Source organism: Nannobrachium achirus (genome assembly GCF_963921795.1).
Source record: "Nannobrachium achirus genome assembly, chromosome: 6".
In the NCBI taxonomy this organism is placed as follows: domain Eukaryota; kingdom Metazoa; phylum Chordata; class Actinopteri; order Myctophiformes; family Myctophidae; genus Nannobrachium; species Nannobrachium achirus.
Genome location: NC_137815.1, coordinates 64,231,384 through 64,248,285, shown reverse-complemented (window position 1 = coordinate 64,248,285; position 16,902 = coordinate 64,231,384). Strand labels below are relative to the sequence as shown.

At 42.5% G+C, this 16,902-nt stretch overlaps 1 protein-coding gene across 2 annotated transcripts; it reads left to right on the top strand.

Annotated features, from left to right (window-relative positions):
* Nucleotides 1–1,291: 1,291 nt before the first annotated feature.
* On the top strand, nucleotides 1,292–12,898 carry phf13 (PHD finger protein 13). 2 transcript variants are annotated; one of them, XM_080727413.1, is made up of 5 exons: nucleotides 1,292–1,651; nucleotides 3,753–3,854; nucleotides 5,678–5,860; nucleotides 7,503–7,932; nucleotides 10,458–12,898. In XM_080727413.1, exons 1-5 carry the CDS (start codon nucleotides 1,607–1,609, stop codon nucleotides 10,688–10,690), a joined length of 993 nt encoding a protein of 330 aa, XP_080583539.1. In that variant the 5' UTR covers nucleotides 1,292–1,606; the 3' UTR covers nucleotides 10,691–12,898. The 2 variants fall into 2 exon arrangements, with proteins under 2 accessions (XP_080583539.1, XP_080583538.1); XM_080727412.1 differs by having other exon boundaries at nucleotides 7,500–7,932.
* Nucleotides 12,899–16,902: the final 4,004 nt, after the last annotated feature.

The following is a 16,902-nucleotide window of genomic DNA, read 5'->3' as shown; positions in this document are numbered from 1 at the left end:
CAGGGGAGTCTCTCCCAGTCCCCTTTCTATTTCGTCACTGTCTGGCCAAAACCTCTTAACTCCATTTTTGAGGTTTTAGATTTTTGGGCATAAATCAGGGCTATTGAACACCCTTTACATCTGAGTGTTGGTTAAAACAATATTGAACCAATGGAAAGTAGTAAAAAGTGCTTGGGACAAAACCTCCTAACTCCACACTTTCTGCCAAACCAACCAACTCCACCCGATTGGCCCTCTCTTTTTTCATAAATATGTGCTATTGAACACCCTTTACGTCTGTGTGTTGGTTAAAATAATATTGAGCCAATGAAAAGTAGTAAAAAGCCCTTCGTTCAAAACCTCCTAAATCCACTTGAGCTCATTGTCCCGAAAATGAAAGTTTTGGAGTTAGGTTTCAGCCCGACAGCGGAGATTTGCAAAGCTGGAATCAGGGTTGTACAGGGGCTGCCTTTGCTTGCACTACAACATAGTTTCTTCAAATTAGTCTTGGCTGCTGTTCCATAACAAACAAACAAACAAACAAACAAACAAACAAAGAAACAACTGTCTGTGAAGAATAGTTTGATTCTTGATTTTGACAAAAGGTAAATGAAAATGTTAGCCCAGCCCATTTCTGTAGAAATGCTTATTCATCATAAAAAACTTAAGTATTTCAAATGTTCAAACTTTTACTTCTACTCCACTACATCTCAGAGGCAAATATTGTACTTACTACTTTTACTCCAATACAATTATTTGAAAACTTTACTACTTTGTAGATTTTGATTATTAGGCTATTACAAAACATACATTACCACTTCAGCCCTATATTACATTTGGCCATTTGGAAATAGTAGATCTACAAATTCACAATCATTGTGGGCTTGTAGATCTTCTATTTTTAACAAAAAAAGAATTACATTTAAAGTGGAACATTCTGCATAGTGAGTAGGCCTACTTTTACTTGGTACTTTAAGTACATTTTGATGCCAATACTTTTGTACTTTTACTCAAGCACATTTTGAATTCTGGACATTTACTTGTACCAGAGTATTAATTTTCTACATAATACTTTTACTCAAGTAAAATATTTGAGTGGCCATGCTTTTTCCAATACACATTTGCTCCCCCCTTGCCCAGCAGGGTCAGAGAACGGCAGTGCGCATGCGCAACGGCACGGTTCGTGTGTGTGGTTTCCTTTGAGTGACAGACAGGCAGCTGTGTGTCAGTGCTGTTGTCCTGTCGTCAGTCAACTACAGCTACAGTAGGAGCAAAAGGACGCCAACAGACACACACAGAGCACTGACTCTAGACAACGCTGGCTGGCTGCTTGTGGGATGTTGGATCTTTTAGCAACTCACTAGCAGCTACTATTAGGATCTGACATTATTAGCATTATTATGTGTGGTGCGGCTGGAGACACACCGAGTACTGTTGCTTCTAACACTTACAGCTAGCTGTTAGCCGGCTAGCGAACGTTAACCTAGCAAACTAGCTAGAAATTAGCTAGTTAGTGTTTACAGCCACTCATCGATTCTTCTTTTTTTTTTTTTTTTTTTTCCTTGTTTCTTGGGTGACAACGTTGTCCCTTGATCAATCAGGTACTTTCTTTTTTTTAATATAAATAATGGACGACATAACGCCATCGACATCCCATACTTTTGAATCAGAGGTAAGTCGATTATTACACAACCAGCTAACTGTTGCTGTTATGGTGTCCGTGTGTTGACATAATGGTTATTATACGTGGCCCACACGAGACTGATCGTGAACTATAACGTCTGCATTATAGTTGTTGGTTAGTTGACTTTTAACTGTTGAGAGAAGAGTGGGGAACTGGGGTTACTGTACTGCTGCTAAATGCTAATGCTCGCCAAGGCTAGCTTCACTTAAAAGAAAACAATCCACCGTCCATCGTCGTGTGGCTAACAAGCTAACTGCTAGCCATATTTAAATGTCACATCGACGGCGTTTGGTTTACTGAGCACTATTGGTGTTTGGGTCATCATAAGACATCCAGAAATGGTTGTTTGTTGAACTTAACCAGTGTTTAAGTAGCCTAATGTAGCCCTCACCTACAGATTAGCCCGTTGTACAGTAGTGGTGGAAAAAGTACTATTTGGCCCAAATGTACCGACCAAATGATTTGGGGCCAAGTAAAAGTATCAATACTGCTATAGAAATACTCTGTTACAATCAAAAGTCCGGAATTCACAATGTACTTGAGTGAAAGTGCAAAAGTAGTGGGATCAAAACGTACTGAAGGTACCAAAAGTAAAAAGTACAGTACTCATTATGCAGAATGTCCCGTTTCAGGTTTTCAAATGTACAAACATCTTTTGCTAATAGCAGATCTACGATGCGACGCATTGTGAGCTTGTAGAATAGATGATCATCGACGATTTTCAAATGGCCGAAATTAATGTTTTGTTGTGATAGTAATCAAATGTTCAAATAAATGTAGTGGAGTAAAAGTACAACATTTGCTTCTGGAATGTAGTGGAGCAGAGGCGTCAGTTGGGTATGGCAAGCTATGGCAGCTGCCATACCTTGGCTACAGGGGGAAATAATAAAATGGACTGTAATTCTGCCTGTTGCTTAGGTATGGCACCATGACTGGTGTCTTGCACGCGCGTGTCATGTTGCCATACCTTAGCTTTTTCTGAACTGACACCGCTGTAGTGGAGTACAAGTAAAATATTGGAAATTGAAAATACTCAAGTACAAATACCTCAAATTGTGCTTAAGTACAGTAATTAAGTAAATGTACTTACTAGTTACTTTATACCACTGCATTATCCTCTTGGGAAAGACAACAACCTAGTCCTACACAGTTTCATCATTGCTTGAAGCCTTTCAGCCGATGTCTATTTATTGGATGGGGGAAGAGGTTGATTTACCAAGCGATTCCTAATTCTGTAACCATAAATGCTCATCACAGGGTTTCCTGCAGGAAAAAGTCTTGACCAGGGGGGGGTCTCGCCGAAAATTTTTGATAATTAATTAATTAATTCGAGTAATTAATTCACTTAATTTTTAATATTAATTCTTATTTTTGCCCTATAAAAAACACATGAATGTGCCCATGATGACGGAAAACACAACTACATGCTATCATCCACATTTATTCAACATTGAATAACTTATATTGCCGGTTCGCCACCAAAGGGTTAAAAAAATAGTGTGCACGCTGGTGTACGAATTCGTGCACAGATGATGCACTATGCATGTACACGCTTTTCACAGCTTTCAAACAAAAAAATTTGCTTGGAAATCCGTTCAGGCATTCAGGAGATACCAGCCCTTATGTTTTCTTCAAATGTAAACAAACATGGCTGCCATGTTTGAAAGATAGGGTTGGTATGGGGGTTAAACATGCAATTTCGCGATCGCGATCATGCCTAGTACATTGTTGGAGGTCCAAAAAGTTTTTTTGAAAAAAAAAAAAAATCTTTTTTTTTTTTTTTTTTTTTTTTATACCCTTGGGGGGGCGGGGGGGTTTTCTGGCCAGGCGGGGCGCCTGGCCTGTAAAGTGCTGCAGGAAACCCTGTCATCATCTCAAGGGTTCAGGGTTTGTGGGGGTTGAAAATATGGCCAACCGACGAGTCGCTACTGTTTTACATTACTGCCCCTTCCCTTGTGCTGAACAGCTGGCAAAGGCTGTTGTCTCGAAGGGGGATTTTTTTTAATAATTTATGTATTGTTGTCACTTGGTGTTGTGTATTTCTTCGGTGTGTTACAAAATAGTTGCTTTTATGTGACCATTGTTGCAGGGATTTAGTCCTCCATACAGGAGAAGGAGGACAGTAGAAGACTTCAACAAGTTCTGCACCTTTGTCCTGGCCTATGCTGGCTACATCCCTTATCCTCAAGAGGTGAGTAAATGAATGAATGTTGACGGCAAACTCCACCAATCTTGATCATGTCTGTAAGCGGCGATTGGTTCATTTAACTCTACTGCAGGCAGGGGTCTTCAGCGTTTTCAGTCCAAGGACCACTTAGTTGAGAGAGAGAGACGAAGCAGGGACCCCCACAACCTTTTCATAGATTCCATATAGTTTCATCGTTTGACAGCACAATCATCAGTGTATTTTGGATTCGTGTCAATTTGTGTTTTCAGATATTTAACCACTTGATCCGTCATTACCTAATACACTTGACCCTTCACTCTGTACTTGGTCTGCTCTTTTTCCCCTATACATCAAACCAAAAATTAACTTGTAGATCTGCTATGTTTGGCTACAGTTCTCAGAATATGGACACTAGGTTTCAATTTGTTAATATAAAAAGGATTGGAAGTTTTGGAGGACCCCCTGTAGTAACTCTGAGGATCCCCTAGGGGTCCCGGACCCCCTGTTGAAGACCCCTGCACTTCTGTATACTCGCATGTAAAATATATTTAAAAAGAACAATGGGAAATGTCCACATGGCTTATAAAAACATCACACTAAATATCCAATTATTGAGCGAAATGGAAACTAAAATACATGTGTAGAAATTAAGTCAAATTAAAGTGTGATAGATTATATCAACAGACAAAAGCTGCGTTTTAAATTGTTAACTTGAGACATGTATGTTCATGTGAATGTATGTACAGTAACTGTTCTAATCAAAACCCTCCGTATGTACAGGTGCGGTTTCATAGCTGTGTTTAACTAATCACATTTTTTGCCATTCTTTTGTACCTCCAGTGAATTGTTCTCACTCTACAACGTGGGCTTACTGCTGCTGTAATCATTGCAATATTTGGATTGACCTTGGTCGGATTTTTCTGAAAGATAGGCAAACACTGAGGTTATCCGAGAAAAAAGAAGAAAAGAAAATGTTATTTATAAGCCTGTGCCACAATATATCATTTTTGGGGTCCTCTGGTGTTCGAGTCCCTTTATATCTACTGCCATTTTAATTTTTTACACAGACTTCAGTGATTATCCACATGATGGTCAACACACTGTACATGGGCATTGATGGGTTACATCTTTGTACACATGATGAGGACCATGTCATTGGTGTGGGTGTAACACGTGAGCACTGCATGGCCTCCAGTCTGGTGTGTTGTGATGTCATGATGGTCTGTTTAATCCACAGAGCTTGGGCAGCCTGCTTCCCCTTCGCTAGCCCACAGGCTGCTGTGTGTCCCTCCCTGGAGGGACTTTCCCCCTAACCCAGCCCTCTATTCTAGGGTAAGAGGGCCTAGCCCCACTCTCTATACATCACTGCACTTGTCCCTGTTCCATTTGGGCCCTCAAGTACCTTCCTGCTTTACTATCGATAAATCACTCTAGAGCAGGTTTACGTGAGCCCTGATATGAGACAAGTGAGCAATGAGTCGGTAGTGGGTGGAAAATGGAGTAAGACCCTACCTGTGTGCTCCAAACAAAACATCCCAGCGCCTTCATGCAGCCCTCATCCTTATCAGTCTGAGGTTTACATGTCCTGGGAGTCTCTGCTAGTCATCTGTGTGTGTGGTTTAGGTTCTCTTACCTCACATGCACACAGAACTAGCATATTATATTCATAAGACTTTTATAGGGCAGTGCAGTGTAACCTACGGGAGTTATGGGCTTATCGTTGCCGTTATTTGATCGTTTTTAAATTGAACTAGAATTTTACAGGTATTTTGGATGGAGAGACCTGTTCAACACCATTTCAATTCCATATAGACAGAGTGTCTTAACATACACGTGTGTATCTCCAGGACTCTCCGCTTCGGAGCAGCTCGAGTCCCCCCAACAGTACAGGCAGCACAGCAGACAGTGATGGCTGGACTCCAGGACCACCACCCCCGTCCTGCTCCCCGCGGCCTCCCAAAGCCCCCCAGGACAGGAGCAGGAAACGTCCACCGCCAGGAGCCCTGTTATCAGGGCATACTAAAAAAGATGTGAGTTGATATGACTTGTTTTAAGCCATTTGGTCTTTATTAGATCAAAAAGGTCTTTGCCTGTTGCAGGTGGCACTGACTGTGAAGGCCAGGGTCCTGTTTTGGTATCCCGGCGCATTCACACGTTCGCAGTGCTTTACAACTGCATCCAATCCGTCATCCGACAATAGCACAAATGTATTTACGTGCCCGACCCGCTTCAAATAAATTCTGAGACCTGAACCGTACCTGAATTAAGACCAGTTTGCTATGCCAGTTGGAAAAAATATATATATTTCGGGTCCCATGTCACCCAAAAGCAAACAAACTTCCAAAACACTTTTTAATGAACTACATCTGATGTGCAACAGTTGGCCTGGCTACATTGATGCAAACTTTCTGGTGTCTACAAATTTATGTCAAACATCTGTAGACTCACAAGTCAGTCTTTAAACACTTTGCTCAACTAGAGAAAGTGAATGACGATATAATAACAGACCGACGGTCTGACAATAGTTATCAGGCCGAAGGGATATTATATCGTCATTCACCGCAGAGCCATTCATTATCCCGCTTATTACCCGGCTACTAATATCCACAAGTGTTGCGCTGGGCGTCCCCCTAGCGTGACACGGTCGCCTTGGAAAACAAGGAAGTGCTGATTAGATAGAATCCATTTTCTGATACTACGTAGTCTATTTCTCGCTTAAAATATTTTTTAAAACATTCTTGAGAGCAACGATTAGTTCTAAATGTCGCTGTGTGTTTGTTTACATGGCTGACATGTTGGATACAGCACAAAATTCACGCAGTGAAGCTTGACTGCAGCAGGTGTTCTGAGTCTTTGATTAGGCAGCGGTCTGTTATAGAGCGGAGCGGTCTGTTATCCAGAAATAACAGACCTGATTTCAGCAACTGACCAATCAGAATCAAGCATTCAAACAAGCTGGGTAATAACTGTTTATAATGCAGGACGACTATCTATTCTGTCCTTTACCATGATGACACAACTCACTCTCAGTCTGAGTAAACTTTATGTTGAACATTGACATTTAGGTTTTAGTGCATTATAGTGCATTCGCTTTTTGTCATAATACCATGAGGCTAGGCTAATGTATGTGAGATTTCAGTAGACTTTATGGGAATAGCTTCACATTATGCACAAACTAGTATGTATAAAACACCATCATGTGCACACAAAAAAACTATTTAAATGACACATGGGCATGCACAAATTCCACCACCATTACAGAGTGGATGGGACATTGGACAGCGAGCGTGGACTAGCCAACACCAACTCGGGACTCCTGAATCGCTGCCCTCCACACCCTCCTGTCTAGCATCAGGATCTTGACCTCTTGAGTCTGTAGTGTTGCACATGGGGCAGACAATCTCTGAGGGCTCAGGAATGGGTGGGGGTTTCTCTAGTGATAAGGCAGATTGGGGGCAATGGCTTGAATAATGATGCATGCATGATGCTTTAGATTTCTGTGTAAATAAATTATGTTCTGTTGATGGGCTCCATATCATTTAATACCCTCTCATCTGGGCATATTTAGTTCTGTGGTTCGTGTGAGATACTGTTAGACAGCACTGCTCGGAATTTTTAATTTAATAAATGTAATAAAAAGCTAATGACTTGTGCATTCTTTTCCCTCAGCAGCACAGTCATGCGATCGGCAGCCTCCACTCAGACGAACGTAGGAAAGCTGAAAAGCTGAAGAAGAAGAAGAGGAGGAAGGAGCGGGAAAACGAGACATGTGGTGCACTGCAGGCACGCTCGCCGGTCACGGAGCTGCAGTATCCACTCTCTGTTTGCAGCCGGCCAATCAAAGAAGAGCCAGACGATGACATCAGAATTCCCCTCCCACCCTCGCCTCCTCGGCGCCTGCCTAGCCCTGTTCCCTGCAAGGCTGAGCCAGCGGACGAGCTGCCGCCGCGCTACGACGAGCGGGACCTAGAAGAAGGGGCGATGAAGGTGGAGAAGGTAGAAGGCTTCTCGGGGAACCGGCTGGTGTACCGCCAGGGCAAACAGGTGGTGTTCCGGGACGAAGACGGATCCGGAGAGGACGAGGACATAATGGTAGACTCTGGTAAGGTTGATTTATCCAGTGACGATTTAATCTTGATATTAGTGAAAGTACAGGGTAGTCTCTCCCGCGCAATCCGACTATCAGATATCTCCGCCTGCTGATATGTCCGTCTAGTGTCTGGTGACATCTAAATTCAGTGAATGGGCAAAAGACTGCATGGAAATGATTCGGAAACATGGGACCGTTTCAGGAGTGGTTTTGAAAGGCATAGATTTGTTACCAGTGTTTTTTTTTTTCTTTTTCTCCAATGTCCATTCATTGAATTCAGATATCCCCAGATATCAGTTAGGGATGTAAAAAATTGACATTTACCAAAATAGATTTTTCTACAACACTCGAGACTCGAACGATTAATTGAAAATCGATTATTCAGTGACATCCCTTAATATCAGTAAGGGGAGATCTCTTGATCGTCTGGATATGTAAGTACAGGGTGCCTTGTGGCTCAGCCTGTTAAAGTTGACATGCTGAAAATGGGCCCCCTGTGAGTCGCGAGGACCAGAGTTCAAATCCAACTCCCATCATGTCTCAACAAATATATGTGTACAGTGTGTGGATGAGATAGAAGGTAGGTAACATAGATAGATGGATATTAATACAAATACCCACGCCGAAATAATGTTAAACATGGACATCTTGTGGTTGTGCTATCGATCAGTCGGGTCATAAATGACCGGATTGTCATTGTCACTTGTCAGATACAGTCAGGGGGATCATATGTGACGTTGATGAGCAGTGCTCCTCTCCAGTTCTGCTTGAAGAGCTCTGGGCGCTCCACCCCAAAAAAGGCTGGATGCTGAGAGCATGACACTGGGAATAGGAACGCTCCAGCGTGTCTTTACCATAGAAATGAATGCTAAATTCCATCCGTAGTCCCCACATGAAACACAAAACAAAACACATACCAACAACAACAACCTTACATCAAGAGAAGACACCTAAAACACATACATACAAGTACTATACTATTCCAACAGCAAGAACCCTACATTAGCAAAAGGATAATTAAAAACTATACTATGTGCTATACTATTAAGACTATTAACCCATTTAATGCCACCTTTTCACCACTAGAGGGCGCCCAGTGGCCATAGAAAACACCCATCCACAAGCGCTGTAACAGCACAAGCCCTGCGCAGCCATTACAAGCCTGAACACTTTCCTTTGTGTCATCAACAGGGACAGGATGGAGTTAGCTTGAAGTTAGCAATTGGCTACCAAGCATTTTAGAAGCCCTATTTTCGGCGATTTAGCCATGATTAAACCTTGCACACCTCATGGATATGCATGGAACAGAGAAAATGAGCTCTAAAGATCCTGGATTGCATTGGAGTGGATGGTAAATATCGGCGGCGCGACGCTCTCGCGGGCCGTGTAAACAGATGACGGCCAGCGGCCCGGCAAAAAAAATAAATATATATATATATATATATATATATATATTTTTTTTTTTTTTTTAAAGCCGAACTAGTTCGGCATAGGCACCCAGGACGGTCCAAATCATCCCGAACTAGTTCGGGATAGGCACTAAAGCAGTTAAGACTATACATGGTCACACGTTGATTGTCAAGTGCGGTTTGCCCTCTTGGTAATGTGCGTCATATTCATCCTGCCTCTGTCCATCCCCAAAGAGATTGGAATACAGAAATATACAAGTGTGTTAGGTAACTTGGCTGCCAGCTATCTCTGCGTGTCTAACAAAACTATAAACCCATTGACCGCCTCCAAATTGAGAAAGATTTAGCCATTCTTAGCGGGCTTTCAGTTCTGTTGAACACAAAAGAGATGTTATGCAATAACCAGTTTAATTGCTAGATACATTTAAACTACTTCAATTTACATAATCTAAACCACTTCAATTTACATAATGTATCTAGAGATGTCATGCGCAACAACACCTACTAATACTATACAGGTCTATTGATATGCATATAGGCTTGTTTCTTTGTTAAAACACCCTGTTGTGATTGTGACACTAAGTGTTGGCGAGGTGTGAACTTGGGGGTTTTGGGATCAATGCATGTCCGTTGGCGTGAGAGGCGTGACCCCTGCTCAGAAAAGATATGGGAGCGGCGGGGACGCGCGACCCCGGACTAATTCAACACTGCGCCTGAAGTTGCCTCGCTAACCCCCAAACCAGGACCAGGAAATGTCAGCAAATGTCAGCTTTCTGGAAATTCTGCGGCACAGTACACATTCAACTGCATGACATTTGTTAACAATGTTTGTTGCGCTAGACAAAGTGTTGCGTGATCGCTAACCAAAACCAAATGCAACCTCAGATATGAATGTAACAAATAATCAATTGAAAGAATCTGTCAATTTGAATTTCAAGTATTCAAAAAATGGGTTCAGTGATGCACCATGGAAAAATGTCTGTCTACAACGAAATGTGAATGCTTGTCTTTGTTCCACATAATTATGAAATGAATAGTGATGTTTGACTGCTGGGGAACACAGATTAATGTAATAATCCATAAATAATGACGAGTTGCCGTCCTAACGCTGCCGTCTCTCCTCCTCAGACGACGACTCGTGGGACCTGGTGACGTGCTTCTGCATGAAGCCTTTCGCGGGCCGGGCCATGATCGAGTGTGACAAGTGTCACACCTGGATCCACCTGTCGTGTGCCAAGATCCGCAAGAGCCACGTCCCGGAGACGTACGTGTGCCAGAGCTGCCGAGAGACGCACGGACCCCCAGACGCCAGGCGCTCGCACCGATCACGCATTGGCCCTCGCAAGCATCTGCTAGACTGACCCCAGCCACTGAACCCTTAACACTGACCCCTCTTCCACTCTGCTTTCTCCACCACCTGTTGGACTGACCTCCCCCGTAACACGTCCTCTGTGCCCTGCGGCCTTCACGGCTGTGCCCTGGACCATTGTGATGGCCATGGACTTTTCTTTTTCTATAAACACTTTATTGGACCTATCCCATGTCCCTTGTTTGCAACCAATTTGAGTGCTATTTCTAATTTATATGTCGTCACCCAACCCTCTGTATATGTAATGACAAGTTTATACTACAACAATTGCATATTTTCAACTGAAAAGGGTGTCGATGTGCACCCTTTTCAAGGTGAAAATACATATTTTGTTCCTTAATTATAGTATAAAGTTAGCTATTCGATATGCAGACGTTTTTGTTTCGGCTTCCCTTCAGACTCTGCGTCAGGCAATCACTGAATGGACGGCTTTCTCCAGGTGGCGTTAGCACAGCTGCTTAGTCGCTGTCGGGGGCCCAAGTACTGTATCTCCTTTTGAACACTGGAAACATTTGAACTGCCAGAGACGCTACTCTGACAACTGCCAGCCCACTGAAGTGCATGCTGGGGTTTTGTCGGCAAAGGCGTTTTATTTTTTATCCTGAAATCTTTTGTCCTGGGCATGTGTCTTTGTAAGCTGGGGTTTCTTTTTTTTTTTCTTTTTTTTTACACATTCTCTTTCAAACGTTATCTCATTCACAACCAAGTTACAGTAAGCTCTCTCCTCGGTGCTCCTGACGGTGCTCAAGTGTTAAAGCCCATAGAACAAAAGCATATAAGAGACCATCCTAACCTGATTGTTCTGTTTTGTTATCTAGGACATTGTAACACAGTATCACTGTAGCTGTAAATCAATACAACTGTATTGAGTGCTTTTTATTTCACTACAGAAGGTGTCTTCCCTGCCGCTGCCACTCCTTTGAGTCAAGTTGCCGTTCACCTCAGCAGCAAAACTGCCCTTATCGTATTTGCAATGGATTCCTTTTGTGAAAATTCTTGGTTTCACAATCAAGAAGCTGGTTATTTTACAATAGAAAAGAGGACAGATTCAGACCAGGGTTTGTTTATAAATGGTTCTCAGAAAGGGGGTGATTTTCAGGACTCTGGTCCTATTTTTCCTGGAACTTGTCACAAGGCGTTGCATTGGTATTGAGTTGATACTGTTGTTGGATAGATTTTCTTTTTTATGCAAACCATGAATCACAATTGTCTCAAATCTGTTTTCATGTTCGAGCCAATGTTTGTTTTAAAAGACTGATCTGTACTGAAAAATGCAACTGTTTGGACACCTGTTTAAGCACCGATTTAAATTCTATTCAATTCTGTTCAATAGGTTGTTACATCCAGTTCCCTGGAATAGTGTTAATGAACATTCTAACCAGGACTGGGTTAAACTGTGTGTGTGCGTGTGTGTGTGTGTGTGTGTGTGTGAGAGAGAGTTGGCAACACATGTGCTGCTATGAACTGTCCACCCTTTCCTGGTCTATGGTTTCTCAGAGGAGTCTTGGACGTTCGAGGCAAGGACAGAGACAAAGTAGCAGGCTCAAAATGATATTGCTAGTCTCTGTATTACAGTATCAGAAGCACAGATCCAGCCTTCAGTCATTTTGTTAAACCTTTCACATGTAAGTATTCACTCGTTTTCAGTGGGTTCATTTAAAATTGTCATGTTTCAGGGCACCTTTTTTTCTTAAACGTGTTGAAATGTGGAGTAAAGACTTTAAGCTTCCTGTTATTCATGTTCCGCCTGCTGTTAAGCCTGTTTGTGTAGGCTACACATTGTTCTGGGTTTATTTTTTTCCTATTGATATAAGCCATAGATCACATATGAAAGTGACACACCACCACCAGATGCTTGTCTGGGATGGGATTTTTCCAAGGCAGGATCAACGACTGGCAATCACTATTTGCTAATAAACAAATGACCCTCAGCATTTGTAAATTGTAAAGCTGATATTGGCACTGCTGTCTTCTGGTATTTCGAAATGCCTGTTTGCACCAAGCCATCTTGGGGTCGAAAAGGTGCTTCTTTCAACACAAACTCTTACTTTGAGGCATGTGTCAAGCTATTTTGAGGCATTAATGTACCATTTTAACACAAGATGGTATCTACATACTGATCTTGGGTTTTCCTATCCCCTTATTGAGAAAGCATTGTCTGTACTGTGGTGCAAACTGTTTCTGTGAAACTATTGTAAACTAATGTAAATAAAGAGCTACAATTTTAACCCATTTCTGTTTTTCATCATACCGTTTTAGAATGCCATTCAAAAGAAACACTACATCTTACTGTTTGGCTCATGTTACAATTTAGGCATTTAGCAGACCCTCTTGATCCAGAGCGACTTACAATAAGCAAGGTACACTAATATATTGGGGTGTAATGATAACTGAATCGAAAAACCGATTTTAATTTGCAATGATCTACATCGAAAAAGTAAAATATTGTACCATTTTGTATCGCGTCGTCTTATAATGCAGATAATCGGTATCGAATCGTTTTGCAATGCAAATAATTGGTTATATGGAAACTACGTATTTTGCCTTGCCTTTAGCAATTTTAAGAGGGAAAATAGAGGGGTCTAATTACTTTGTTTACTAATTCCATTACATATAGCTACTCTTGGTCTATCGATAAATGTGTGTAATCTCGGTTTTCAAGATGTCCATACTGTATGTGTTGAAATACCAGTAAGACTCCCTAATCCACAAATAGGGCAAAAATGTGTTTTTCCAAAATCTTCCTGATCCATGTTGATGACATGAGTGTTGACATACTGTGTAGTGATTTTCGTGATTTTAGGGCAAAATCTGTAGGAGCAGTGTCCAAAAATGTGTTTTTAAAAATCGGCCTGAAGGTGGCGCTATATGGGACAGATTCATGTTGATGGGATGAGTGTAGACATACTGTGTAGCGATTTGCGTGATTTTAGGGCAAAAACTGTAGGAGCAGTGTCCAAAAATGTGTTTTAGAAATCGGCCTGAAGGTGGCGCTAGAAGAGGGCTGTTGGGTTAAAAACATTTTAATATCTATTATATTTAAAACACCAACTTCAGTGTTACAAGTGACAAGGTTATTTTGTTTTGATCTGATAACTAATGCACGTGATGAGAATGTCTCCACTGCAGGATGTCAATCAGGTCATATTGCCCAGGACAGGATAACGAATTGGATAATGCCATATCTGGCCTTGTCCTTCTGCTACTGGGCCCAGGACAAGGAAAACATTTGATATCTTGTTATGTTTAACTGTCCAATGAATGCTTGACAAATCTATTTTCCCTGTACCTACTGAAGTATATTTGTGAACTGATGTTACATTGTATGAAGATTCAGATTGAGAAAGAAAAGAGACACATGTTTATTGTACTGTACTGGACATCTATTTTGTATGCTCATTGATTTAATATACAGTAAGAGAAAACCCGGACTTACACTGTGTGGTCTCATTTATTGTGTGGGAGTGAATTCAATCATTTTGGGGGAAACTGTCTATATGGAATATAATAATAACATTTCCATCAATTGGTCCTTCGAGCCGGATTTCTACTGAGTTGACGTTTATGGATTCGATAAACTGCTGGACAGTTTGTTTTGGAGTCTTCGTTCATCTCTGCTAGAGAAACAACCAGCCGAGGATATTATCAGATGTTTCCCCTGACTCCCACGGATTATCGCTGAAAGGATTCTCTCCCACTCGTTTTTCCTCCTGCGCGCGGAGAAATTACCATGGGACTTGAGAAGTGTGTATAAAGCACACAGTGTAAGTTTTGATTTTATTCATGCCTTTTTGGACTGAAAATCACAGATGGGTCAAGTACTTAAAGATTTGTACCGGCTAAGTTAGAGAATTGCTACCTCTAGCCCAAGCTGCGTTTTGATTGTTTAATGTTTAATGTTTTTTTTTTGTCTATTGTTTTGTTGCTTTTTGTTGCACGTTTGAGTAACAGAATAGGGACTGCGGTTTCCTGTTCTGAGGACATAGCAGACTGTTGGTCACAGATTCATGCTTGTCCATATTATTAGTTGGTGTTATTTAGCACGAGACTCCAGTTTAGTGTTGCCAGGACGAAAGTTATTTCTGTCCTGAAGGAAATCTTTACACGATTTTGTTTAGTGTACCCAGAACAAAAGCAATTGTTCTGAAGGGAGAATCTCTTGGCCAGTGCATAACCCAATACGGCTGTTTCAAGCCACTTAATCACATAAGAAATAGCGTGGTTATTTTAATTGGTAGATTTCCTTTATGTTCCAGAACAGAACGTTCTGACGGAAATCTTCATGCTTTACGCTTACCTGTTGTGTCTTATCTAGTGTGTTTCGTTTTTTTAGTCTTATTATTTTTTATTCCGTCTAATCCGCCAGCTGAGGTGACAAGCAAACTAGCTTCGATTTCATCCTCCTCCTAACCGACCAGCTTCAAAAATGGGAAATGCACAGGGAGACAGAAAACACCTGCCGAAATCTAAACAACCTTTTTACAAACTGAACAACACCTTTGAGTTTGAAGCCTCTCTCCAAAGCTTGGAGAATGAACTGATAACAGCTTTAACGGCTAAGATAGACAATGAGGAAATGAAACAGGTTGTTTCTAGTTGCCCCACAATTGCACCATTTTTGCCCATATGGAGAAAGGAATTCGGATATGATGACTCTCTCACGACTGAGGACTTGACGAGATTTTCTGGAGTACTGTATCAACATATCGATAAAATCTCACAACGGAAAAGTCTGAAGAAAGCCGAAAATGAGGTCGCCAGGCTTGGGATTCTCGCTCTGGCGCAGCTGCGCTGGGCGGCTGCAGAAAGAGAGGCAGCGAGGGAGAGGAAAGAAAAGGAGAGGCCTTCAGAATCGGACAGCCAGCCTCTGCCTTCCTCACACCGTGCCAGAACAGGGGCGAACAACAGTGAGCTCGGCCCGGCTGGACGACACCATGCCACACCAGAGGTGAAGGACAACAGTGAGGTCGGCCCGGCTGGACGACACCGTGCCACACCAGAGGTGAAGGACAACAGTGAGGTCGGCCCGGCTGGACGAACACCATCACCACAACCTCCCCCACCTGTGGCTGTGACTCACGGGCCTCCACGCCAGGGGGGTATCAATGCACGACATCACATTGACATGCAAACCTCATTACCTACACTTCTATCTGATAGGAAGGGGGTAGAGAGAGGGGGGAGGCAACATGAAGGAGAAAGATGTGACAATGATTTAAATAACTCAGTTGTTTTTTCTCCTCCTTGTAATCAGGTCGAGCTGGGAGATCCCGCTGACCACACGAATCCGCCCCTCCCCGGCGTTCCACGCAAACCACCAAAACCAACACCCACTAAGAATGGCCATACACCCACTAAGGAAAAAGTGTACACAGGTGAGCGTCGGGAACAGGTTCACACACCCACACCTAGTCAAATTAGCGATTCTCTTTTGGCCCCGATGAGTACGTACCCAGAGGATGGCAAAATTACATTTGTGTACCGTAATTGGTACCCAGTGGATGCTCGAGACACGGCTGAACGTTTACCCGATATCCACAGCAACCCTGATGAGTGGGAAAAATCTGTAAAGGCAGAAATTGTGGAGCTAAGACTAGACACCTGGGAAGTTAAAAAACGAATTACTATGTGTTGCACACCTAAAACTTTTCCTTATCAGATTTCTGCTACAGGCAGACGGTCTTGGCTACAGGCAGACGGTCACCCATACCAGTGTATGCGGCCCGTGCCGGCCCAAGGTAATAACCCTGCAGGTGAGGTCAGGAACGCCCCACATGAAGCCGCAGTACAGGTTATGATTAATCAGGCTAAGGACCTTGTTAGGGGTAACGTGGACTTTTCCTTAATCACTAACATTAAGATGAGGCAGGGTGAGGACGTCTCTGATTTCGTCCATCACTTCACCACTCAGTTTGACCGCCACTCGGGTTTCACAAAAGGGCTGCCAGGATATGCTAGTGTGCTTAATCAGCTTTTGATTGACGCTTTACGCCCCCATTTGAGACAGGCGATCATTATGCATGACCCGCTATGGAGAGTGAGAACGACAGATAAGATCACAATACTAGCCAGGTATTACAACGACATCGTTCCAGAGCCCAAGCCACTAGTTAAGTTGCGAGCCGTAATGTCGGATGATGGACACATGACACTCCACCGAACACATAACCCGAAGAGGGGTCCCAGTGGTGATCAGCGGGATCC

Coding starts and splice junctions, on each gene's coding strand:
- phf13 (XM_080727412.1), top strand. CDS start 1,607: ATGGACGACATAACGCCATCGACATCCCATACTTTTGAATCAGAG. Junction 1,652..3,752: donor CCCATACTTTTGAATCAGAG/GTAAGTCGATTA, acceptor CCATTGTTGCAG/GGATTTAGTCCTCCATACAG. Junction 5,861..7,499: donor CAGGGCATACTAAAAAAGAT/GTGAGTTGATAT, acceptor CTTTTCCCTCAG/CAGCACAGTCATGCGATCGG.